Source organism: Lineus longissimus, chromosome 3, assembly GCF_910592395.1.
Source record: "Lineus longissimus chromosome 3, tnLinLong1.2, whole genome shotgun sequence".
NCBI lineage: Eukaryota > Metazoa > Nemertea > Pilidiophora > Heteronemertea > Lineidae > Lineus > Lineus longissimus.
In genome coordinates, this window is record NC_088310.1 from 11,765,733 (window position 1) to 11,789,196 (window position 23,464).

The 23,464-nt window shown below is 42.5% G+C and overlaps 2 protein-coding genes across 2 annotated transcripts; both read left to right on the top strand.

Annotated features, from left to right (window-relative positions):
• The first annotated feature begins 561 nt into the window (after positions 1–561).
• On the top strand, positions 562–6,164 carry LOC135485718 (4-galactosyl-N-acetylglucosaminide 3-alpha-L-fucosyltransferase FUT6-like). Its single transcript, XM_064768111.1, has one exon. It carries the CDS (start codon positions 1,121–1,123, stop codon positions 2,546–2,548), a length of 1,428 nt encoding a protein of 475 aa, XP_064624181.1. The 5' UTR covers positions 562–1,120; the 3' UTR covers positions 2,549–6,164.
• A 12,424-nt stretch (positions 6,165–18,588) lies between these two features.
• On the top strand, positions 18,589–19,560 carry LOC135484767 (uncharacterized). Its single transcript, XM_064766445.1, has one exon. It carries the CDS (start codon positions 18,589–18,591, stop codon positions 19,558–19,560), a length of 972 nt encoding a protein of 323 aa, XP_064622515.1.
• The last annotated feature ends 3,904 nt before the right edge of the window (positions 19,561–23,464 follow it).

Sequence of the window (23,464 nt, forward strand, 5' to 3'; positions counted from 1 at the left end):
TGGACGTTTGAGTGTAACTATGGCACGTTTCTTAACCGCAAAAGCTATATGAACTTGAAATTCGGTACACATGAATCCCTATGTCATGTTACCTCGGACACCGAATTTCGATCTAATCTATTGCACGACATGGCGACCAGGAGACCAAAAAATATCTCGCTTATGAGTGACTTGTTTTCGATGATAATTCTATGGTAGGTACTCCAGGCAACGATACATCACATGTCATACCGACTGTCTGTCTGGCTTATATTCTATGTAGCAAGCATATATTTTAAAATCTATGCTTGTTAGCAGTTCCAGGTCCAAACTATTGTGCACGCTTGAAACTATCAACCCAAGTGAGTCTCTTTGTTGTTGTATTCTTTGTTTATTTCACTCCTGTTACATCGGCCAGTATATCATTTTACACGGGTGTGGACATGTGTGGTGAGATCGAAAATCGATTCTTCAAATCTTTTATATCCCTCGAGACTGATATCAGTTATTATGCAAATGGTATTGTGTATCCCAGAATCGTTCTACCAGCTGATGTGCCATTAGTCCATTAAAATAGGTTGAACCGCTACGCTATATACGGTCTGATGTGCGACCTTTCTTGAATAATAATGTTGAGGCGCGCCGCTTCCCCGTCAAGAAATCATTCTCCAAAGCTGGACATGATATTCGACCTCATATTCTTAGGACCTTCTATCATCACACTGTTTTAAAGCGCCGCCGGAGCATGTCGAAAAAGTGATTTTCACGTTGACTCGTTGATTCCAAGTTTATTATCTGATTTGTGATTGTGTTAATGGACTATCAGAATTTTGATATTCGTCTTGCTGGCGAACCAAGTCAGGTTACGCCGGACTTTATGACTTGTGGAGTCGTGCGACTTGAGCTTCTAGTGTCGGCTCAATCAGACAAGACAGCATGATGGATTCCCGCTAACAACTATGTGCAGATCGTTTCTAAGGGTTGAACCTCCTTAATTCAGTTGGACTGGTTAGTGACAATGTTTAAATGATTTGTATGGTCCCTGTTGGCACTTAGCAAATAAAACTGTCTCGGGATATGCTGATACCCCATGTCCCACGTCATCAAGGCGTGGCAAACACGCTGAGACTAATAACAGATCATGGAAGGCAAGAACAAGGGAATAAGCAGATATTTCACACGAATACTGACATATGTGTTATGTATGTGGATTTTCTTCACATATTTTGTTGTCCAAAACGATCTGACTGTAATGCAACAAAACCGAGTGACAAATATGAAACTGACCAACGTGACCCAAAGGCATAAACCCCGCGCTATAGCTCATGGAACGCCTAAACATCAGCACACTACAGCTGATGGTACGACTAGACATAAGCCCACTATAGCTAATGGAACGACTGGATATAAGCCCATGTTAGCTGATGGAACGCCTGGCGATATGCCCTCCATAGCCTATGCTTCGACTTGGTTCCACTATATAAACTGGCCACAGGGTGCTTTCAGAAATTTCTCTTCCTGCAGAAACAAATGTCTGATTTCAAACGATCTAAAAAGTGCCGATGCTGTGGTTTTTCATAATCGCGGTCGAAATTTGAATTCAGCTTTTGAGCTTCATCACAGGAATGCGAATAATCGACGTCACCAGGTTTTTATTTTCTTTGGTCAAGAGTCAGAAATACACGCAAGAATAAACGCCGAACATCTAAATTCTGTCTTCAACTGGACAGCTACTTACAAACGAGATTCCGATGTCATCACTAGCTATTCGCACATCGAACCATTGAAAAATGAGCACATTGAAGGTAAAGTGACAAGATTTTTAGCTGCCGAATTCGACAAAGATACAAGTCTCATCCAATCCAATAAAATAGTAACTGGAACGAACTATGCAAAAGGTAAAAACAAGATGGCGTTAATGATGGTCAACAATTGCTATCCAAATACTAACAGGTTAGAATACGCCAAGAAACTACGCGAATATGGCGTTCATGTTGATATTTTTGGCAAGTGTGGCAAAAGGTGCCCAGGAGGCTGGTGTCAAATAACTGATATTGCACAGCAATACAAATTTTACTTGGCATTCGAAAATTCCCATTGCCCAGATTACATCACCGAAAAGTTCTGGACCAATGCCTTGGGACATGGTATGATACCGGTTGCCATGGGAACGAGTAAAGAGGACTACTTGCAAGTGGCGCCACCCCATTCGTTTATTCACATCGCCGATTTCAAGACAATTGCTATGTTGGCGGAATATCTTAAGTTACTGGATAAGAATGATGTACTCTATAACGAGTATTTTGAGTGGAAAAAACACTACCGGGTTGTTGATACTAGCCCGGCCTGCCGTCTGTGTGAAGCGTTACATGATAAGAAAAAAATGAACCGGAGGAAGATATATTCCGATATAAAGTCGTACTGGGATGCAACCAATCATTGCCAAAATAAGGGACCGCTGCCCCTCCCATATAGCACAGCGCCTCAGGACCGCGAACCCCGCGTGGTTTCCGAGTTCACCACTATGCGACGTCAGCGCCATTCACGACCACGCTCCACACAGCGTTAGATCCACTCTTTACGCCGTCGCGCACGCGCAGTTAACGATAGCAGCATGACTGCGTCACGTCACTCTCCGCTCGCAGTGCTTATTCTATATCGGATTCACGGACCGCGCCACTGTAGAGTTCCCCGCGAGGTAACGTCACGCGAAAGATACAATGTAATACAATGCATTGCGGGTTCCTGAGCTTTGGCCGCGCCCCCATTTCCGCGTAATTCTCTCTGCGCTATGACGTCACTGCATATCATTACGAGCTCATTATCGCGTACATTTAGGCGTGAAAAATATGAAGTCGGAAATCGATCCTAAACTTGCCAAAATCTTTCTGAATGGGTAGTTGATAAAGCTTGGAATCAGTGAAACCTTGGAACCAGTGATAAACCTTGGAATCAGTCCTAAAAATGCATAAAAACATGAAATAATGCCATTCGAACCTAACGTGGTAACGAATCAACATTTGGAGCTTATTCTTACATGATCAGATCGGAATTTTATGGTAATTTAGAAATCTGTCGCATATCCGATTCAATAGTCTATATTTTAAAACAACCCAGTTGTACCTCGCCTCCAGTGTACAGTACTGATCTCCCAAATATGGGAAGACACGCCCACCACACACCCATAATATGGACCAATAGCGCTCCGCTTATAAATACGCCACCACCACACGGGGCCTTTTCGATCAGACGAGTTGCTTGGGAAGTTGGGGGCCTGTCATGCATTATGCATGGATAAGGTTGACGACTATGTCTAGGCCTAATTGTCTATGATTGACTGATATTTTATAACAAACGATGAATAAAAGAAGCCTAGTCATGTATGTTTATTACCGAAGTTTGCGGATCAAAATTTCCTTCGCCGTGAGCGATTTCTTACATCTTCCAGTACGCATCGAGGGATGCAGAGATCTTTGTGACGTCACCAGTTCTAAGCGGGTTTTTTTATTCACGTGTGTGTTTGTCCTATGATCTTGTGCATCTAGTACCGAGCATAATACTTTATCGTCTATGGAATACAAAACAATCATAAAAACTAATTTTTGCTTTCATTGAAGAGAAATAAAAAAATATCTTAACGACCACAGCGCATTGCCAATTGATGACGTCATCCTCCACATTAAAAATGTTGGCTTCTGAACTAACTGGCAAATTGCTATCAATAAAGTCAGCTGGGACGAGACTGTCAGTTGGGAGGGTATAAATCGTGGAAGGAACGCACCCGATTTCCCGCGCTATTTGCACAGTGATTCCATGGTTTACATTGAATATTCCAAGGTTTATCAGTGTTTCCAAGGTTTCACTAATTCCATACTTTATCAACTACCTTCTGAATGACATGTAAACGGAACATATTATTCTGGATGAAACATTAATTAGTAGTTTCATTAAGAAAAAAGTGTAAAAAGTCCTGAGGTTTGCTGTTTACGTGACTTTGAACAGCGGTCGTCGCCCGAAAATTTGCAATTTTTTCACGTAATTTTGTTGAATAAATGCACCTAACTCATCAAAAACATCGCGCGTGCTCAGAAGTAATGACTGATATTTATTGTTATATGTATCTTTGACTGAATAACACGATAGTAAAAATGATTATTTCTGTCGCACGGCTGGAAAATACGTTTAAGTTGCCTCTGATTTTTGTCAGAAAATGTTGCAGCCGGATTTAGGTTCCGACCCCACCCGAAGTTGAGCCGAAGAGGCCCCGAACACTAGGATCGCTACCATCGCTACAAAACGTGTTCAAGAATACTGATTATGAAAACTTGTCCAATAGCCCATCCTGCCGTCCCATCCCTCCTTTCATGAGACCACCATTGCCCAAATTTAATGACAAAATGATGCAAAGAAGAAACTTAACATTAAAGATAACTAATCCTCTCTTCTGCATCTTGAAACTCTTTAACAGTGAAACGCTAACATTGAAACAAGAACACCAATAACAAACAGACAGTCAATTGTTGAAGGGTGTAAAACACAATGCAAATTCAAATTCTTGCAAGTGGTGCTGTTGAACTTTTCAAGTGGAAGGAATCAAACTTATTTTCATTCGTGACGTTATTTGCTTATGATTGTTTACACCATTCAACAGCTTGACATGTTCATCAAACCCAATTGACTGGAGAAGTGAAAGTATTAGCTGAAAGATAAAGCAGAATTTTCCTGAATGACAACAGCATGGATGTACAATACAATTACACAGTCAAATTGATGACAAACTTCAAGTTAAACCAATCACAATCTTGCAGGAAGATGTCCTGTAATAGGTTAAGTTTACACCTTTAACACTGGCATTGGTCATGCTGCTCAAATTACATACTTTATCAGCTTTTTGGTATTATCTTTTACTGATACAGCAACTCTAAAAATGAGATGATGGCAAGTTCTGTGCGCGATGTCTGGCACAAAATAACTCTTGTGGGGGTACTAATGAGGCTATTCCCGGCTTTATAAGCATCATTGATGGCTTGGAAGCCCGTTCAGACCCAGGCCAGGGTCAGGGAAAATAAACTATCCATCCAAAGGTCGTCCAAAATTACCAGACAATGCCTATTATTGAGCCATGTCACACCTAGTAGGCCCTGGTGTTTTGGACCGTGAAGATCCACATTGTAATGTGTATATGATTTCTTTTCCTGAACTATGGCAGCCTTTTACAGGCAAATTTGGCAAAAAAGTGCCTAAACATAGGCAACTAAAATTACCAAACAAACAAAAGATATATCATTATGAGAAAGTTTATTTTCACAGAGGATATACAGAGAAATTTCTGAAGAATCAGCCGGATTGCCCAACAGTAGTAGTAGACATCTCAGTCACCTGGATCTTTTCGGAAGTGAAGCATCATGGCTCATGCTTTACTGTTTGAGCACATCCACACAAATCGATAGTATTCCTGGTCAATATCAATGATGATATGGTGGAACACATGACATACCTCCAGTCTCATAACATAACATAACACTCACTCAGTCACTGTTGCTCTGACATTTCTGACGACTATTCTACCAGTAGCTTTATCAAAAGGCTCAAAATCATCTGGTCATTTGGCCACAAGTTGTAGAAATTATAGTCAGACTAAGCATATTCATCAACAGAACTCAAACAGGCTACCATCATGCCATTCTCACTTTTAACCACAACTTTTTTGAGACACGCTGTGCATTAAAATATGTTTACAATATCGCGTCGTGCACGCAATTGCCGCGAAAAACGGCTTGATTAACATCACGTGATCCAAAACGTCATAAATATTAATGAGATTTCCTCGAAAAATCACCAAATTAAGTGGCAAAAAAGAAATATTTAGGAAACCGGGTGCTCAAATGTTTTAAAAGATATGAATTCATTTAGGATTGGTCAACCACTTCGCAAAAAATCAATTTACCAAGTATCGCCGCAAAGCTGGAAAATATCTTTGAGTGAGGTATGTTCAGCGAAGATTGCGAAAATATCATCTTTCGAAAAATTGATCAAACTCGGTTGATTTTGCTTGGAATTTGATGAAATAAACACCAATTTTTTCTTTCAATAACTAACAATTTCGCCATCTTTGATCAATCGCTCTCCCCGAACAGTCGTGCATGCTACAGAGGTTTTAGTCTCTGCCACAAATATGGCGCGAGTTAGTATCATATTGTTACCGATAGGTGACAGTAGCAGCGCAAGGCAGAGAGAAACGCTCTTTTGGCGCTGCGAACGGGGGCGTGGCCAACTGACTGTTTTAGATACGACCCGACTTGCGGCTGTTATACAACGTGGATTTCCGCAGAAATCCGCAGAAATCCGCAGAAAATCTAACTTGGCTACAGGGTGGCAACCTCAACCGCAGGTGAGAGTTTTTCATATAAGTAGTGTGCATTGTTATGCGCATGAAGTACTCCTGGTGACAAGGTCTCTGGGAATCCCCGTTATATGGTGTGCTGTATGCGCCGTAAATCACGGTAGTTGATAAAGTATGGAATTAGTGAAACCTTGGAAACACTGATAAACCTTGGAATATTCAATGTAAACCATGGAATCACTGTGCAAATAGCGCGGGAAATCGGGTGCGTTCCTTCCACGATTTATACCCTCCCAACTGACAGTCTCGTCCCAGCTGACTTTATTGATAGCAATTTGCCAGTTAGTTCAGAAGCCAACATTTTTAATGTGGAGGATGACGTCATCAATTGGCAATGCGCTTTGGTCGTTAAAATATTTTATTTCTCTTCAATGGAAGCAAAAATTAGTTTTTATGATTGTTTTGTATTCCATAGACGATAAAGTATTATGCTCGGTACTAGATGCACGAGATCGTAGGACAAACACACACGTGAATAAAAAAAACCGCTTAGAACTGGTGACGTCACAAAGATCTCTGCATCCCTCGATGCGTACTGGAAGATGTAAGAAATCGCTCACGGCGAAGGAAATTTTTCATCCGCAAACTTCGGTAATAAACATACATGACTAGGCTTCTTTTATTCATCGTTTGTTATAAAATATCAGTCAATCATAGACAATTAGGCCTAGACATAGTCGTCAACCTTATCCATGCATAATGCATGACAGGCCCCCAATTTTCTCTGTATCACCCTGTATGAACAGACCGATCCGTAGTTCAAATAGGCCCCGCGTGGTGGTGGCGTATTTATAAGAGGAGCGCTATTGGTCCATATTATGGGTGTGTGGTGGGCGTGTCTTCCCATATTTGGGAGATCAGTACTGTACACTGGAGGCGAGGTACAACTGGGTTGTTCTAAAATATAGACTATTGAATCGGATATGCGACAGATTTCTAAATTACCATAAAATTCCGATCTGATCATGTAAGAATAAGCTCCAAATGTTGATTCGTAACCACGTTAGGTTCGAATGGCATTACTTCATGTTTTTATGCATTTTTAGGACTGATTCCAAGGTTTATCACTGGTTCCAAGGTTTCACTGATTCCAAGCTTTATCAACTACCGTAAATCACAAGCACCTTGTAGTTGGAAATAAACTTATACTCTAGACTATGGCAAGCCAAAGCGGAATTTATTCAAGACTTTAGAATTACCATTCAAGAAGTTAAATATAAGTTCAAGAAGGAAATATATGTTCAAGACTAAAATATGTTCAACCTTGAATCAAATGTTTTCAACCTTGAATAAAATATGTTCAACCTTGAATAAAATATGCTCAACCTTGAATAAAATATGTCCAACCTTGAACAAAATATATTCAACCTTGAACAAAATATATTCAAGACTCACGTGACCATATTCAAGACGCACGTGACCACAAAATTGATGACGTAGAGCGTAGAATCTGTGGTACTTCTGATGCGTTCTGTTTCACGACATGATTGATTGCCTGTATAGCCTAAACACTCAAACATGTCAAAAGACAACGAGAATCCGATACAGTGGTGTCGGCCTTAAGAATGAAAGGTGAGAGGCATTGCGCATTTTGAACCTATAATTTGCCTGATATGTCTGTGAAACATGTATCGACTCTGACATTCACTCGGCATCCATGTCATGATGTGTAGGATTACAGTACATGTCAGGTGTAGGCGGCTAGGTACGTGTACAACCATGTGTCAAAACCTCATGCGAACAATTCGAGCTCCGAAACGCAACACAAGTATCATGGGTTCGGGAAAGTCCGGACGCGGGTTCGGGAAAGTCCGTAAAGCATCAAAACATGAGCAACTACGTCATCAATTTTGTGGTCACGTGCGTCTTGAATATGGTCACGTGAGTCTTGAATATATTTTGTTCAAGGTTGAATATATTTTGTTCAAGGTTGGACATATTTTATTCAAGGTTGAACATATTTTATTCAAGGTTGAACATATTTTATTCAAGGTTGAAAACATTTGATTCAAGGTTGAACATATTTTAGTCTTGAACATATACATTCCTTCTTGAACTTATATTTAACTTCTTGAATGATATTTCTAAAGTCTTGAATAAATTCCGCTTTGGCTTGCCATACTAGACGGGCCGCGAAGTAAGTTTTTGTGATTGCTAAAAATAGACTCCAATGTGCAGTCGCATATGGTTGGTTAGGTTCGAGCTGCAAGGAGATTGTCCTAACAATTTTTCGTAGACCAGAATTCAGTTCGTCATCGACTTATATTTGAAGGAGGCATATGCCGTAACGAACATCAATCCGGGCATCAATCACACTTGAAAGCAGCCTCGTAATGTGTTCCGTTAGGGAAGGAACCACGGTGGTGTCGAAGATAACATGCAAAGTTTATCAACACCAAGAAAAAAAGAGGGAAGAGTCGATCGGAATGGCATGAATGGCGCTCCAGAGGATTAAAATCTGACCGATGAAATGTGCAGATAAATGGTAGTTCTTGCCTCCGATTTATGATTTATGTTGTTATTTGTATAATAGGGAGCTCTTGAGCGAGCTATCTGGTTAGAGTCGAATGTGACTGTGTAATAAACTATACCGTCAACGAAAAAAACTTGACCCGGTTGACCGGAACCAGAAAACCTCCGCGCCCAGGTGACATTTTTGCACGCGAATCGTATACGCAAATGCACAGCAATTTACCTGGGGAGAGATTTTCTTTTTCCAAAACAATTCAGCGGGACGCGATGATGTTTACGCAGAGTAGCCGCTGTTCGGTTGGAGATTTCGTCAAAACAGGGCCGAATCAAAGTGTGACGATACCCTGGGGCGAATCGAAATGCATCAAACAACAGTCTGCATCGATGCCAGAGATCATTTTTCTCTTTCCGCGAAGAAATCGTGCTTTGAACTGGCAAAATACCGCAAAAGATTTTCAGTCTGCTAACTTTTCCGTAGTACACATTGGCACCAACATGATCGGTCCGGGGCTGCCCGTTTCTACGACCATTTCGTCAATATCATGGGGTGTGGCAAGATGTCGACGGTCTGGTCGCATTTATAATGCAATAATCTTGAAAGTACATTGGTCTCAATGTCTATTTCCTCGTTTCCATGACAAAATCCTACCGTGAAACCTGAAACCACTCGTCCACAACATTTCAATTTTCCTTAGAAAGCGCATGCGCACTAACTCAAACGCACGCATCTGACCAAGTTTCAACGTCGTCTAGACATACATTCATGCATAGACTGATGTAGCACAATGCATGAGACACCCTGTATAACGCAAATTTGAAAAAATTTCACCTCTATGCCTTATAACTTAAAGATTAACACTTGATCACCACTGGCTAGTGAGACCTCAAAATATTCAGGACACGGGGTCGGCTAATGTCTTTTTGAATTCAAATCTTACACTCGGGTCTTGGGATCATTATGCCTATCTCCGGGCAAAAATACATATCCTTCTCCTGTTGTGTTTAGTTTCCCACATTCTCCCCACCTATTTTCTATACTGCGACAGCGTCTATTGGGTCAACTGCCATGATGGCATCATCCTAACTCTATCCCCCCCTCTCCCAACCACCATCTACTCGCCATAATTGACATTTACGTGCAGCCAACTGCTTCTTCTGTCAACTGCCATGATGGCATCATCCTAACTATATCCCCCCCTCACCACCACCACCACCACCACCGTCCCCCCCTTCCCCACCACCATCCGAGTCTTCTCGCTCACCAGCCCTATTAACGAAAAGCTCCCTATCAAGGCCTGAGTCTTCCTCATATTATAATTATCATTAAATATTATGCGCGTATTTACTGGCGGGTTTGTGATTTTTCCGAGGATTTCCGCGGAAATCCGCGTTTTATAACTGCCGCCCGACTTGATACATTTTTGAGTGGTGCACAATGAAAATGTACAGGGCGGGTCCTGGGCGTGGTGGTGGAATTGTCTTGGTGTTGAAGGCATGATGATGATGGCCCTGCTTAAGATAGCTGCTTGTGTCTTATAAAGTTTGCGAAATCTTTATTGGTGTAATAAAAAAGTGTATTAAGAGTATATCAGAAATAAATTAGCCCAATTTCCCAATGTTGAGGTTTTATAACAGCATCCTTACCGGAGAGTATATTTCAACAGATGGGGGGGGGGGGGGTGAGTGGCCGATAGGCCTAACAAAACTGCTCTGATAGAGGGAAACGCTTAAATCATGTATATATAGGAGTACCTATGTGTATCTTTAGGTGTGTGCACTGGTTCTGAAGATATATTACAAACAAACATTGACCGCCATTCCGGTTTAGGCTCCATCACACCCCCACCCCTTTGCTCGACCCCGATAGTGATCTGGCGGGAATTTTGAATTTTGAATTGTTCACCAAAAAAATGGAGAACTTAGACAGCAATATTAAGGGGGCTCTCTCCAACTTTCGGAGGGGTTTCTGTGCCGAATTGCTGACAGCCGAGGAAAGGAGATGTTCATGGCATTCTACAACGAACTTGATGGTGTTGCAGGGTGCCTGGCTCAGAAGTGCAGCCCTGACGTGTATGGCCGGGCGGAGGCGAGGAAGCACCAACTGGTGCAGGTAATGAACTGACAGTTGTATTTCTAATTTCCATTTCATACAGGGACGTAAAAAGCATAGTAGGCCTAAGTCAATTGGGTTATTTGTGTCATTCCCGAGCTTAGAAAGGGAAATATTGATCCCAAGCCGACGATTCCCGAAGCCTTCCGAATGGTAATTTGCAAGAGGTGGCGAACAATGACGTCAGCTTCTACAATAGTTGCTTTTACACGAGGACGGTTTTAGCCCTCCTCACCTCGAGCCACTTGAAGCCGGATCACCTGTAACTGGCTTTGCGCTGTCTACACGGAGACGGATCAAATCGCCGGCCCCAGGTCAGTTCAGGCTACTTAACCCTTTGGAGTTCAAGCATGTTTTCGAATATGCTACCCCTTGGAGTTCAAGCCTGTTTTAGGCTTTTTAGGCTTTTTTGGTACCTTGTTTTTGGCAGGCTGTAGCTCAAAAGTGATTGATCTGATGTCTTTGGAGTAATAGAAAAGTTTGATCGGTAGTTCATGGGCCTTGTTAGGAGTGCTGGTAGAAGTGTATATCAAAATCGGTTTTTGAGTAAAAACACCCAAAATTGTTGAGAAATCAACAATTTTGGAAAAAATTTTGGGAAAATGAAAAAAACACATTTTCTTTTTTATTATTGTGTTTATTTCACGTTTTCATCAACAAGTAATACATAAACAGTGCAAAAAAAGTAACTTTGGTTATATACAGCCCGTTTTGGGGTAAAAACACAGTTTTTTGAAATTATCAAAATCCGCCATTTTGCAGAATATCATCCACCTTTGGCTACTCTCTCTAAAAATGTCCTGAACAGTTTTATGAATTGAAACACTAAACAATAACATGAACAATATGTACAGGAAGGCCTCAGCCTTATTTTACTCCACACCTGTGGATCAACAGTTGGTTTTTGGGGTGAAAAATGTTAATTTTGTGGCAAATTGTGCAAAATTTGATAAATGTTGAAAATAATAACGAATAAATTGCAATATATATTCAGTGAAACAAAGACACTTTGATTCTGTGAGGATATCACAATTTATTTGTTGTTATTATTTCTTAGTTGTGCTTAGTTGCGAAAGTTCTCATTATAGTGGCGCTTGTAGTCCCGACGTTTATGGTATATCTCAAAGCATGGGGTAACACAAAGTCCGATCATTCCCGGACAGTTTCTGCACTTGTACGTGACTTGTTTCCTCTTGCCTTGTTTTCTGGGATCACGGTTGCTGCATACCTCACAGTCTGGCTTCGATTTCTCAAGTTTCTCCAGAAAGTGGCGTTCCGTCAAGCGCAGCTCAGGGGGAAGCTCATTATGGGTCTGAGCCATATCCTTTCTTGGGCCGCGGGTGAGCAGCCAACCAACAAGATCAAGCCTGAATTCCCTGTGTTCACACCTCATAACATCCTCTGGTGCGGCCACAGATTTCTTCAGAATATAGGCATTGCTGATTGCGGTGTTCAGCAGTTGGAATAGAATTTTCTTCCACCACTTTACTGACTTATGCGTATCCATGTAGTAAGAGTTGTACTGGTCGCTCCGATCTACGCCACCCATGTACTTATTGTACTCATCTACTGCTATCGGTCTAGCGATCTGCCTGAAGCCACCTTGCGTGTGCTTGTCACGAATCCTCTTGTTACGCTCGCCAGCCGGGTGAACTGAGGAGAGCATACAGACAGGGCGTTTATCCATCCACCCAACAGCAAGAAGCTCATCCTTTGCTTTGAAGACAGGAGACAAGTCAATGAGAGTCTGTTTTCTAGTCTTGTTTGTGAAGCGTTTTAGAATGTCTGGGTTCCCCACTCTGTTCGGTTTTACAGTGCCGCATGTGTTTGGGTGTGAAATAGACAGTTTAGTAAACGCCTATTAGGCACCTTCTCCATAGAGTTATACCCTATACTACACTATACGCGAACAATGGCTTCACAAAGGGTGCATGACCATGAAACTATTGTTCGCGTATAGTATAGTATAGAGTATAGCTCTATGGAATAGGTGCCTTATGGACCCTATTGACATGAGTGATCGAATCTATTTACAGACTTTTATTATGATGTAATTTTTAACCTACGTGTTGTATTGTGTAAATGTTATGTTTTTTAGTCTAGAATATACAGTCCTCAATGAAAGAAGTGCGTGTTCTGAGTGAGTTCTTCATGATGAGATAGAAATGATACCGAACGATTAAACATGGTCTCTCCGACCGGATATGGTGCGAACGAATGAATTGATACAGTGAACCCATTCGGGGTTGAAATAGTGAACCCATTCGGGGTTGAAATAGTGAACCCATTCGGGGTCGAAATAGTGAACCCATACGGGGTCGAAATAGCGAACCCATACGGGTTATTTGGATAGTATAGTATAGTATAGTTTGGATGGTATAGTACAGTTTGGTGACTTAATTTGTGGCGAACCCAATCGGGGTCTTATATATAGTGTTATAGTTTGTGGAATTCATCATGGAACGACTGGTGAAAAAGAGAGATGGTCTTAACCATCAAATGAGATTCATTCATGACTCTTTGAGTAAATTATATGGTCTGAAAACTTTAGATCCTGCGCTTGTCTCTAAAAGGGACTTGGAAAAGAAGTCGAAATCAGTTGAAACGTACGAAGAACGATATAAGCAGTATTACGAAGAAATGAACGATCTTGCTGATGAGGAAGATATTCCCGAACTAGACAAATATTACGCAGAGTTTCAGATTATGTGCAGTGGGATAACGAATATGATTGAGAAACTGATGGATACGTATTTCCCACCCGTGGAATCGAAATCGGAGGATAGCAGTGCTGTAATGCAAATGGTAAAGGAACTTTGTGAATCGCAGTTGCTTTCCACTTTTAGTGACATAGCTACAAGCAAAACAAAGTCATCCGATGGTGAACAATTTGCAAGACTGCCTAAATTAGAGTTGAAAACATTTAGTGGTGGATACACCGAATGGAATGAGTTTTTTAACATTTTCGTGTGTGCTGTTCATGAGCGGAGGAATTTGGCACCTGTACAAAAGCTGCAATATCTCAAATCGTGTTTGAAGGGCGAGGCTCTAAATGTAGTGAAACAGTTGACTCTGATAGATGAGAACTATGAGCTCGCGATAAGACAGTTGAAAATGCGCTATGACAATTTGAAAACGATTCGAGATGCTCATTTCCAGATTATATTTAATCTAGCAGCCTTGCAGTCACAATCAGCAGTTGGTATTAGGAAATTAGTAGCCAAGTTGTTTGAGAACGTACAGTCGTTGCAGAATCTAAAGGAACCGATTCAGTTCTGGGATTCTTGGCTCATTTACGTTTTAAAGACAAAGTTGGACCAAGACACACGTTTAGAGTGGGAACGGCATGTCTCTACCAATGATAATCCGAAGTTTTCTGACATGGTGAAATTTCTAAATGAGTTTGCAAACGCAATGGAATTATCAGAAACCAAGTCAGCAAAGGTTAAACGGCCTGTCGTGGAAACTACGTCACGTTCGAGTGGAAATGTGAGCTTGCATACGTCATCAGTTAATCAAAACGATCAGTGTTTTCTGTGCGGTAAGGAACACCGATTACCGCAATGCGAGGAGTTTCTTGCGCTGTCACAAGAGGAAAGGAAACACAAAGTACACGGTTTACGGTTGTGTCTAAACTGCTTTTCTCGGAAACATTTCGTGGCAATCTGTCCTAGACCAGCCAGTTGCCGTCAGTGTAACAGAAAGCATCACCCAACGTTACATTTTAATTCTAGTGGAAATGGAAGTGTTAACAAGGATTCACATTTTGCATGTCCAAGTGAGGAAAACATGGAAGTTCTTTTGTCCACAGCTTTAGTGTATGTGCATACAGCTGGTGGTCAATTACCATGTCGCGCATTGATAGACCCAGGATCACAAATCAGCTTTGTGACATCGGCTTTTGTGTAACGCGCTCGCTTGCGGAAGGTCCGGCTGAAATGTGACATTCAAGTTAGGGGTATTGGTGGCTGTTCTAAGGGTGCTGTGACGAACAAAGTTGAATGTGAATTATCTGCTATTAGTAGTTGTAGTAATCAGCCGAGTGTAGCATTTAGGCCCAATGTAATGGACAAGGTTACTAGTGGTGAATTGCCCCATGATAAGGTGAACATTCGTGATTGGCCCATGCTTCGAGGTCTGACTTTAGCTGATAAACATTGTGACGTACCAGGTCCCGTTAGGTCTGTCTCATTATAGAACGTTAGGGACAGACGGGAACCTAAGAAGTACCTAATTCAACGTACCATGCTTGTTAACTTTGATGCTATTGGTTACACGAGCATTACCACCAGGGCTGCGCTGCTGTGATGAATACATATGTCAGGTCCTTCTTCTGATTGGTGGTCACCAAAGCACATTAGGAACGCCCACCTATACATACAATAGCTTTTTGACAACGTGCGTTGGTTAACTGTCAATGAAGGGAAATCGATGTTACCGATGTTACCGAATAGGCCTTGTTATAGACAAGCGGTCAATTATTGATAAAAGCCTGGTTGGCTCGTATTAACCAAATTGAGTGTCTTTTTTTATCTGAGTAGTTACTATGCAAAAGAAAGCGGTTCATTGTTGGACTGTGGCTGAGTAACAGTAACAAGTTATGACTATGATAAGGTGGGGATCCTCAGTCTTTGGGATCTCGATTGCGTGTAACGTTCCATCTATCGCCCCAACAGCATCTGGAATAGTATCCCAGTTGCCCCGCAGTTGTTCCCACTCTTCATCGGTCGGCCATGTTATACCGTCTTGAAAATAAGTCCACAAAACATCTGTCATAAAATAAAGTTCCCTGCAAACATATTGCTTGCTGATATCAAACATTGCACTCATCGCAACAATGTCCGGATATTTCTTGATCCAATAGAAAAAAAGTAGTAAGCGGTTCTCCACCGACAGCAAATGATCTCGGTACCGTCCTGGCCTGTTTTCCAGAAGGGGCGTAATGTCCTCTACGAGGTGCTGGAAAGAGGCCACTGTCTCACCTGATAGATACCAAAAGTCCATCTGGTGGTTTCTAATCCTGGTAAAGACGTCGTTACCACCGTATGGACTATTTGGTTGATTGGTGAGAACTTCATCAAGTCTTGGAGGCAACGGAGGCGGACGCACTTCTAAATTATGAAATGCTGGTGTAAGCAAAACTGGTGGCGGTGGTATGGGCGGCGGAGCAGCGAACAAAAACATCATAATTCTCTCCATGGTGAAAGTAGCGTGAGGCCAAGCGACTGCTGGCCAACACAAACCATGGCAATTAAATGTTATCAATAATCAATTCAATTTCGGACAAAGGAATGATATTTTATTGACCATTTTCAATGCGTGTCTAATCATGTCACCACAGGGATAAGGCCAGACGCATAATAAAGGAAAATTACATGAACCTTCCCATATGGGCGGTCTATTGCCATTGAATGCAATTATCCAGTGCAAAGATCATTGTTACATGGCCGGCCTCCATTCAGAACTCCATTCAGAAGCGAAAGCTTGCTCGGAACCCTGATCAGAAAAAGCAGTACAGCAATGTTGTGGAGGAATACTTCGAGTTGCATCATGCTGAAAGGGTCCCTGAGTGTGAACTAATGAGAAAGTCTTACTACATGCCACATCATTGTGTGATCAATGAATCAAGCACAACGACAAAGCTACGGGTTGTATTTGACGCGTCGGCGAAAACGACAACAGGAGTGTCATTTAATGAACGCTTGATGGTTGGTTCAAAGGTTCAGGACAAATTGTTTGACATTATTTGTCGTTTTCGGAAATATCCGATTGGCCTGTCTGCCGATATTGCCAAAATGTACCGACAGGTTAGGCTATCAGATGAAGATAAAGATTTTCATCGCTTTGTATGGAGAAGCAATCCTGGCCATGAAATATTCGATTATAGAATGACTGTGGTTACATTTGGGGTTGCATCTTCACCTCATCATGCACATCGTGCTCTGAAGCAACTAGCCCATGATGAGAAGGACAGTTTTCATTAGCCGCACCTATTCTTGAAGATGATTTTTATATGGATGATTTGATCTCTGGTGCTTATGAAACAAGGGGCGCCATCTGTTTAACATCCGAACTTGATGAACTGCTTGACCGTGGAGGGTTTGATTTGAGAAAATGGAACAGTAATGAACCCGCTGTTCTACAGAGTGTTCATGGGGCCGAGGTCAGCCAGCATGTACTTAATATAGACTTGGACAATCCAGTTGCGAAAACCCTAGGAGTTTATTGGGACTCTAATTCGGACACGTGTCTGTATCGAGTAAATTTTGGTGAAAGTAACTGTAAAGCAGTGACAAAAAGGCAATTGCTGTCAGAAGCTGGGAAAGTGTTTGATCCATTGGGGCTTCTCACACCAACTCTCATGTGCGCAAAGATCATGTTTCAGAAACTTTGGTTACTGGGTCTTGGCTGGGATGATCCCCTGCCTGACACTGAATTGCGCATATGGCTTGACTGGAAATCTGACATGCAGGAAATAGATAATTTGAAATGTGAGCGGTGTATAGTGCCAAAGAATGGAGCTAGTGTTGTTGACTATCAGTTGCATGGTTTCAGCGATGCGTCAGAGCGTGGCTATGCAGGCGTAGTGTATTTGCGTACCGAACAGTCGAATGGGACTATCTTAGTGACACTTGTGTGTGCGAAGACAAAGGTAGCGCCAACCCAGCAAATCGCATTGCCTAGATTGGAACTTTGTGCAGCATTGTTGCTAGCTAGACTGTTACATAAGGTTCAATCTGCATTGAAGTTACCGGTTGTTACACTTCATGCTTGGTCTGATTCTACTGTAACGTTAGACTGGATCCGGGGAAACCCAAATCGGTGGAAAACATTCGTGGCCAATAGGGTTAGCGAAGTGCAAAGCTTGATGAATCCGTCACAGTGGAGATTTTGTCCTGGTATTGAAAACCCCAGTGATTGTGCATCGCGCGGTATCATGCCTAGTGTTCTGATTGAGCATAAACTGTGGTGGAATGGTCCTGAGTGGTTGTCAGAAACTGCAGAGAACTGGCCTGCTCCGCACCGATTGCAGGGCACAGACATGGCAGAGGAAACATCGATTGAACTGAGAAAAGGACGCATTTGTAATGTGGCTGAGAAAAATGGGACAAAAGAAATGGACTTATTCCCATATTCCTCATTGTCTCAAATAGTACGTGTTTCCGCTTGGTGTTTCAGATGGTTAAACAACCACAGGTCACAAACCCCGAACAAAGGCCACTTGAGTTGTAGTGAAATAGACAATGCATTGACGTATTGGATTAAGGTGGCTCAGAGAGACAGTTTTGAGATTGAAATTGCTCGATTGAAGAACAAGGAGGAACTCTCTAACAAGAGCACATTGTTACTCTTGTGCCCGTTCTTAGATAACAATGGTGTGCTACGAGTGGGTGGACGCCTAGGACTTTCTAAACTGCCCTACTCGAGGAGGCACCAGATCTTGCTTCGAAGAAAGCATAGGCTAACTGAATTGACCATGCATTTTGAACATAAACGAAATCTACATGCGGGACCTCAGTTACTTGTTGCCGTTTTACAACAGCGGTATTGGATAATAGGTGCGCGGGACTTAGTTAGAAACTTTGTTCAAAAGTGTGTGATCTGTCGTCGCCATAGAGCAAAAATGACTAGTCAGCTGATGGGCTCTTTGCCAACAGTTCGAACGACACCCGCTAAACCGTTTACGAACACTGGAAACGATTATGCTGGACCTTTGCTGATAAAACATAAGGCTCGCTCACCAGGAGAAAAGTGTTATGTCGCATTGTTCATCTGTTTCACAGTGAAAGCGATTCATCTTGAACTTGTTAGTAGTGCATCGACTGAAGCTTTCTTGGCTGCACTCCGTAGATTCATGGCGAGGCGTGGAAAACCAAGGAATATGTTCAGTGACAATGGCAGTAATTTTCTGGGTGCACAAAAGGAACTTAAACGGTTGCTTAAGTCCAAGGATCACAATGCGAGAGTTGCGAATAGTTTGTCATCAGACAATATCGAGTGGCACTTCAGCCCCGCTGGGGCCCCACACTTTGGAGGTCTGTGGGAAGCGGGGGTAAAAAGTGTCAAACAGCATTTGAAAAGAACTATAGGAGGCATGAGCCTAACATTTGAAGAACTGAACACTGTTCTGGTGCAGATTGAAGCGTGTTTGAACTCGCGACCATTGTGCCCATTGTCTACTGATCCCTCGGACTTTCAAGCTCTCACACCGGGTCATTTCTTAGTAGGTACGGAACTTAACGCTTTACCAGAAATTGATCTGACGGATGTAAAGGTTAACCGCCTGAATAGATGGCAGCATGTACAGTCCTTGTACCAACTGTTCTGGAAGCGTTGGTCGCTGGAATATATTGCTAGGTTACAGAACAGGCCGAAATGGACAAAGGTTCAACGCAATCTTGAAATTGACGATTTAGTGATTATTCGCGAAGACAATTTGCCACCGTTGAAATGGTTGATGGCTCGTGTGGTCGAGTTACATCCCGGAGAGGATGGACTGGTGCGCGTTGCGACGTTGAAAATGGTTAACGGTGTAGTTAAGCGTCCAATTAGAAAACTAGCAATGTTACTAAGTAGCCAGGCTGACACATGTTGATTGAGTTGAAAGGCTGGCGGCATTCAAGGCTGGCAGTATGTTTGGGTGTGAAATAGACAGTTTAGTAAACGCCTATTATGGACCCTATTGACATGAGTGATCGAATCTATTTACAGACTTTTATTATGATGTAATTTTTAACCTACGTGTTGTATTGTGTAAATGTTATGTTTTTTAGTCTAGAATATACAGTCCTCAAGGAAAGAAGTGCGTGTTCTGAGTGAGTTCTCCATGATGAGATAGAAATGATACCGAACGATTAAACAGCATGCGCCAATACCCTGCCTCCTCAAGTGCTCACACAAGGCTACATTTGTGTAGAAGTTATCAGTGAATAAGACATGTCCAATGACGAGTGCAGCTGTCAACTCCTTCACGACCTTTGAACCCAGATCCCGCACAACCTGTCCATCTACTTTCCCAGTATAGAGGGCCCAATCATAACAGTATCCTGTATCGGAACCGGCAAGAACCCACCCCTTCATACCCCATTTTTTTGCTTTTTCGGCATGTACTGCATCATGCTCACACGTCCTTTGAAGGCACACACACATTCGTCTATGCTTATGTTTTTCTCAAGATTGTATGTTCCCTTCCAAGCAGTTGTCAAAGCGTCCATCACTTTCCTAACCTTGAAACAGCGATCATAGCCAGGCTGTCCTCTTGGGATCTGGTCCTCGTTATTTACACAGTGAAGAAATCTCAAGATGTCTTTGAAGCGGTTGACACTCATGACAGTACGTATGCCAGGATTTTCCATGAACCATCTTGTGTTCCACATGTAAGTAATGGGGTCCTTTCGTGTTGCTCCCATTAGAATGAGGATACCAAGAAACTGACACATTTCCTCATAGGTGACTGGTTGCCACCTCCTAACTGCGTAGTTATTTGCATTCTTGTTTGCTGCCCACTGCTCATAATAACGATTTGTCTCCGTTACCAATGTCTCTGTTAGATCGTCGGGCCAGCAAAGCAAAAAGAAGTCCTCAGGGGAAAATCCATCGGTATCCACGGAAGGCATCCCTGGGTCCACACCCAAGAAGTTTGGAGCCAATTCGGATTGTGATGCGTTCCATCACGCCAACCATCATCGGGTGCAGCTTGGGCTTGGGCCTGGGCTGGAACTGGAGCCTGGACTTGAGGTTGTGGCTGAGGCTGGTTGCGCCCCCGGCCACGTATGCCATTACCGCCTCGATTTCCTGCTCTACCTCTGCCTCTTGCTCTGCCCCTTACCGCAGGCCTACCCCTATCCTGGCCTCGAGCCCTACCACGTCCTCTGCCACGTCTAGTGCCGTCTTGTCCGTTGGCCATAGGAGCATCATCACTGGAGAATTCACTTGCCGAATGCGCATCAGAGTCTCTTGGCGAGGCCTGCCCTGGGCTTGGAAGGTAGTCAAGGTGGCTCGCATCTGAGTGCTGAGGGGATGCATGGCCAGGAACATCACTATCAGAATAGTCACTAAGGACAGGATCAGAGTCGTGCATTGCCACAACGTTAGGCCTACCTCCTCCCCGTACCCTGACCCTTCCCCTCCGCGGTGTTACCCTGTTAGTTGACCCCCGTTAGGAACCGCACACTCACGTGTACCTAATGCTTTAATGCGCTAAGACACTGCATTCACGACAGATCACCGTGTGATGAGGAGATGATTGAACTTTAGATTTTGACCCCTAAACTAGGACTAAGGGATATGAAAGGGGCACAAACGTGTGAGTAAGAATCCGTATTTCGCTATTTGTGATTTGGACTATCAGTTTCGATCAGATATTCAGATAAATTGTTCTTTTATGCAGATCAGACCAACGAACCCGTTTGCCCGATATCGGGATTGATCTTGAAGATTTGCCTGCCACAGAGATGACGACATCCATTTCTCTGATAAAATAGTTTTGCGCCTGGAATGCATAGCTGGAAAGATATGCATTTCCCCATAAACCTTTGTATGATCTTAATGTGGACCGTGGACTGAGCAAGCAATGTGTTCATGAGATTTTTGAAGGATTCTAATTTCGCCGTCGGAATTAAGAAATGCATTTCCACCGAATGAAGCAGAAAGCCAAGATGTTTTAGCACTTAAGAACCCAGATTATTTTATTAAAGGCGAAAGTATAACCTTGCAACGAGAGGGTGGCGGTGGATGTGTATAAGGATATACCCGTGCTATTGAATTGGGATGGGGATTTTGTTACTTGCGAGGGGCCAAGGAATCTGTCGTTTAAGTACTGAAACGTAGTTATGCCCCTAGTCCTTAAATGTTCTGTAGCCTGCATGCCTGTGGTTTGGTAGATATATGGACTCAGTTTGAATCCTAAAGGAAGGGTTGTGCGATTGAAATACCAGCCACCCCATTCTATTCCGAAATAGGTTTGGGTGTTTTCTGATAATGAAATGCCGTCGTAGGCGGATTTTTCGTCTGTACTTGCCATGAAATCTCCCTTGGAGACTTGTTTCTGAATAATGGGAAGTGTTTCTAAGTTGAAGCTAATTGGGGTTATGAATTAGTTAAGAAATCTCTCATCGTGACACAGCCTGTTTTTGTTGGTTTGTGGAACCATAATCAATGGCATTACTAAATGTGGTGGATTTACTTCTCCAACTTTCCCCAACAGTCTTAACGACCCATTCTTCAATTTTTCGGTAATTTGTTGAGTGATTTCGGCCTTGAATGATTCACAGGATTTGTGATTGTTGAAGATTGCTGGAGGAGGAGTGTCATGCTTATAAGATTTCCCTTTGAAGTTTCCTTTGAAGTGTTTAAAGTATTTCGTTATGTCTACACCGTTATTTATCCAATCCATCACGAGTTTGGACGAGTCATTATCAACTGAGTCAGTAACAAATTTCCAATTTTCTTTTTGAGAGTGCAACATGCCAGCAACAAAACTATTTGGATCTCTGAGAGGAAAAGCTTGTAGCAGTGTTTCCCAGTTGCTTTCTGTGAGGTCTTCGTTTTCAATTGGTAGTTTTTTCTCGGGTGGAGTGGGGAGGGGGTGTCGCCTGCAATTTTTCCATGTCACTTCGTTTTTCTGTGCTGATGCTTTTATGGCGTCGAAGTCGGGGTTGGTTTCCCATTCGGGGATTACCTAAAAAAACAGCCAAAAAAGAAAAAAATTAAATTGTATTTTTGCAGGGGACACCCCTTACCCCACTCCCGTGAAGCGTGTGCTTCTGGAGCTTAGGAGCTCCTGGAAGTGAGATTCGGAGAGTCCTTGATTATTTTGGGAAGAACCTTTGAACTATTTTTATTTACCTATTTATTTATTTTTCACTAGTGTCTCAGAGGGAAGGTTCTAATTTCTCCCATCAGTTTCTTGTTTAAGAATTTTATCTTTCTTTCAATTTTTCATGATCGGTTATTTTTTACTCAGAATTTGCCGATAAAGCCGCGATTTTTGGGCATTTATCCAGGAAGTGTTCCGTGGATTTACAGACATAGCATTGCCTTGGCCTTGGGTTTCCTCGACTAACACTTCCCCTATAGAAATTGTTCCTACCCCTGTTTTGGAAGCCTCTCCCCCACGTTGGGCCATTAAAATTGTTGCCATAGTGTGGGGGAGGGGCCCACCATCTTTGAGGTTACCAGTAGTTGTTCGGGCTTGGGGGGTTAGAATTATTTGTGAATTCATTATTTGAATCTTGAGTTGAGACTACATTTGTTGAGGGCGAGGACACTTTTTTGCTGATTTTCAACCAACTGTCAACGCTGGCATTTATTTTCTTAGCTATCCGTACCAATCAATTTTATGACTAGCCCATGCAACGGGACTTTCATGTTGTCTAGAGCTCTGACGGCCTTGAGGGCCATTTTATGGTGAATCACCGCAGTGTCGTAGAGCACTTCCAATGCTGCTATAAGGGCCGAGTAAGTGGTGGTGGTCCTGTCGGCTAATGCTCTCACCTGCG

Excerpts from the sequence above, each read along its gene's own strand:
- LOC135485718 (XM_064768111.1), top strand. The coding sequence starts at position 1,121 with ATGGAAGGCAAGAACAAGGGAATAAGCAGATATTTCACACGAATACTG.
- LOC135484767 (XM_064766445.1), top strand. The coding sequence starts at position 18,589 with ATGACTAGTCAGCTGATGGGCTCTTTGCCAACAGTTCGAACGACACCC.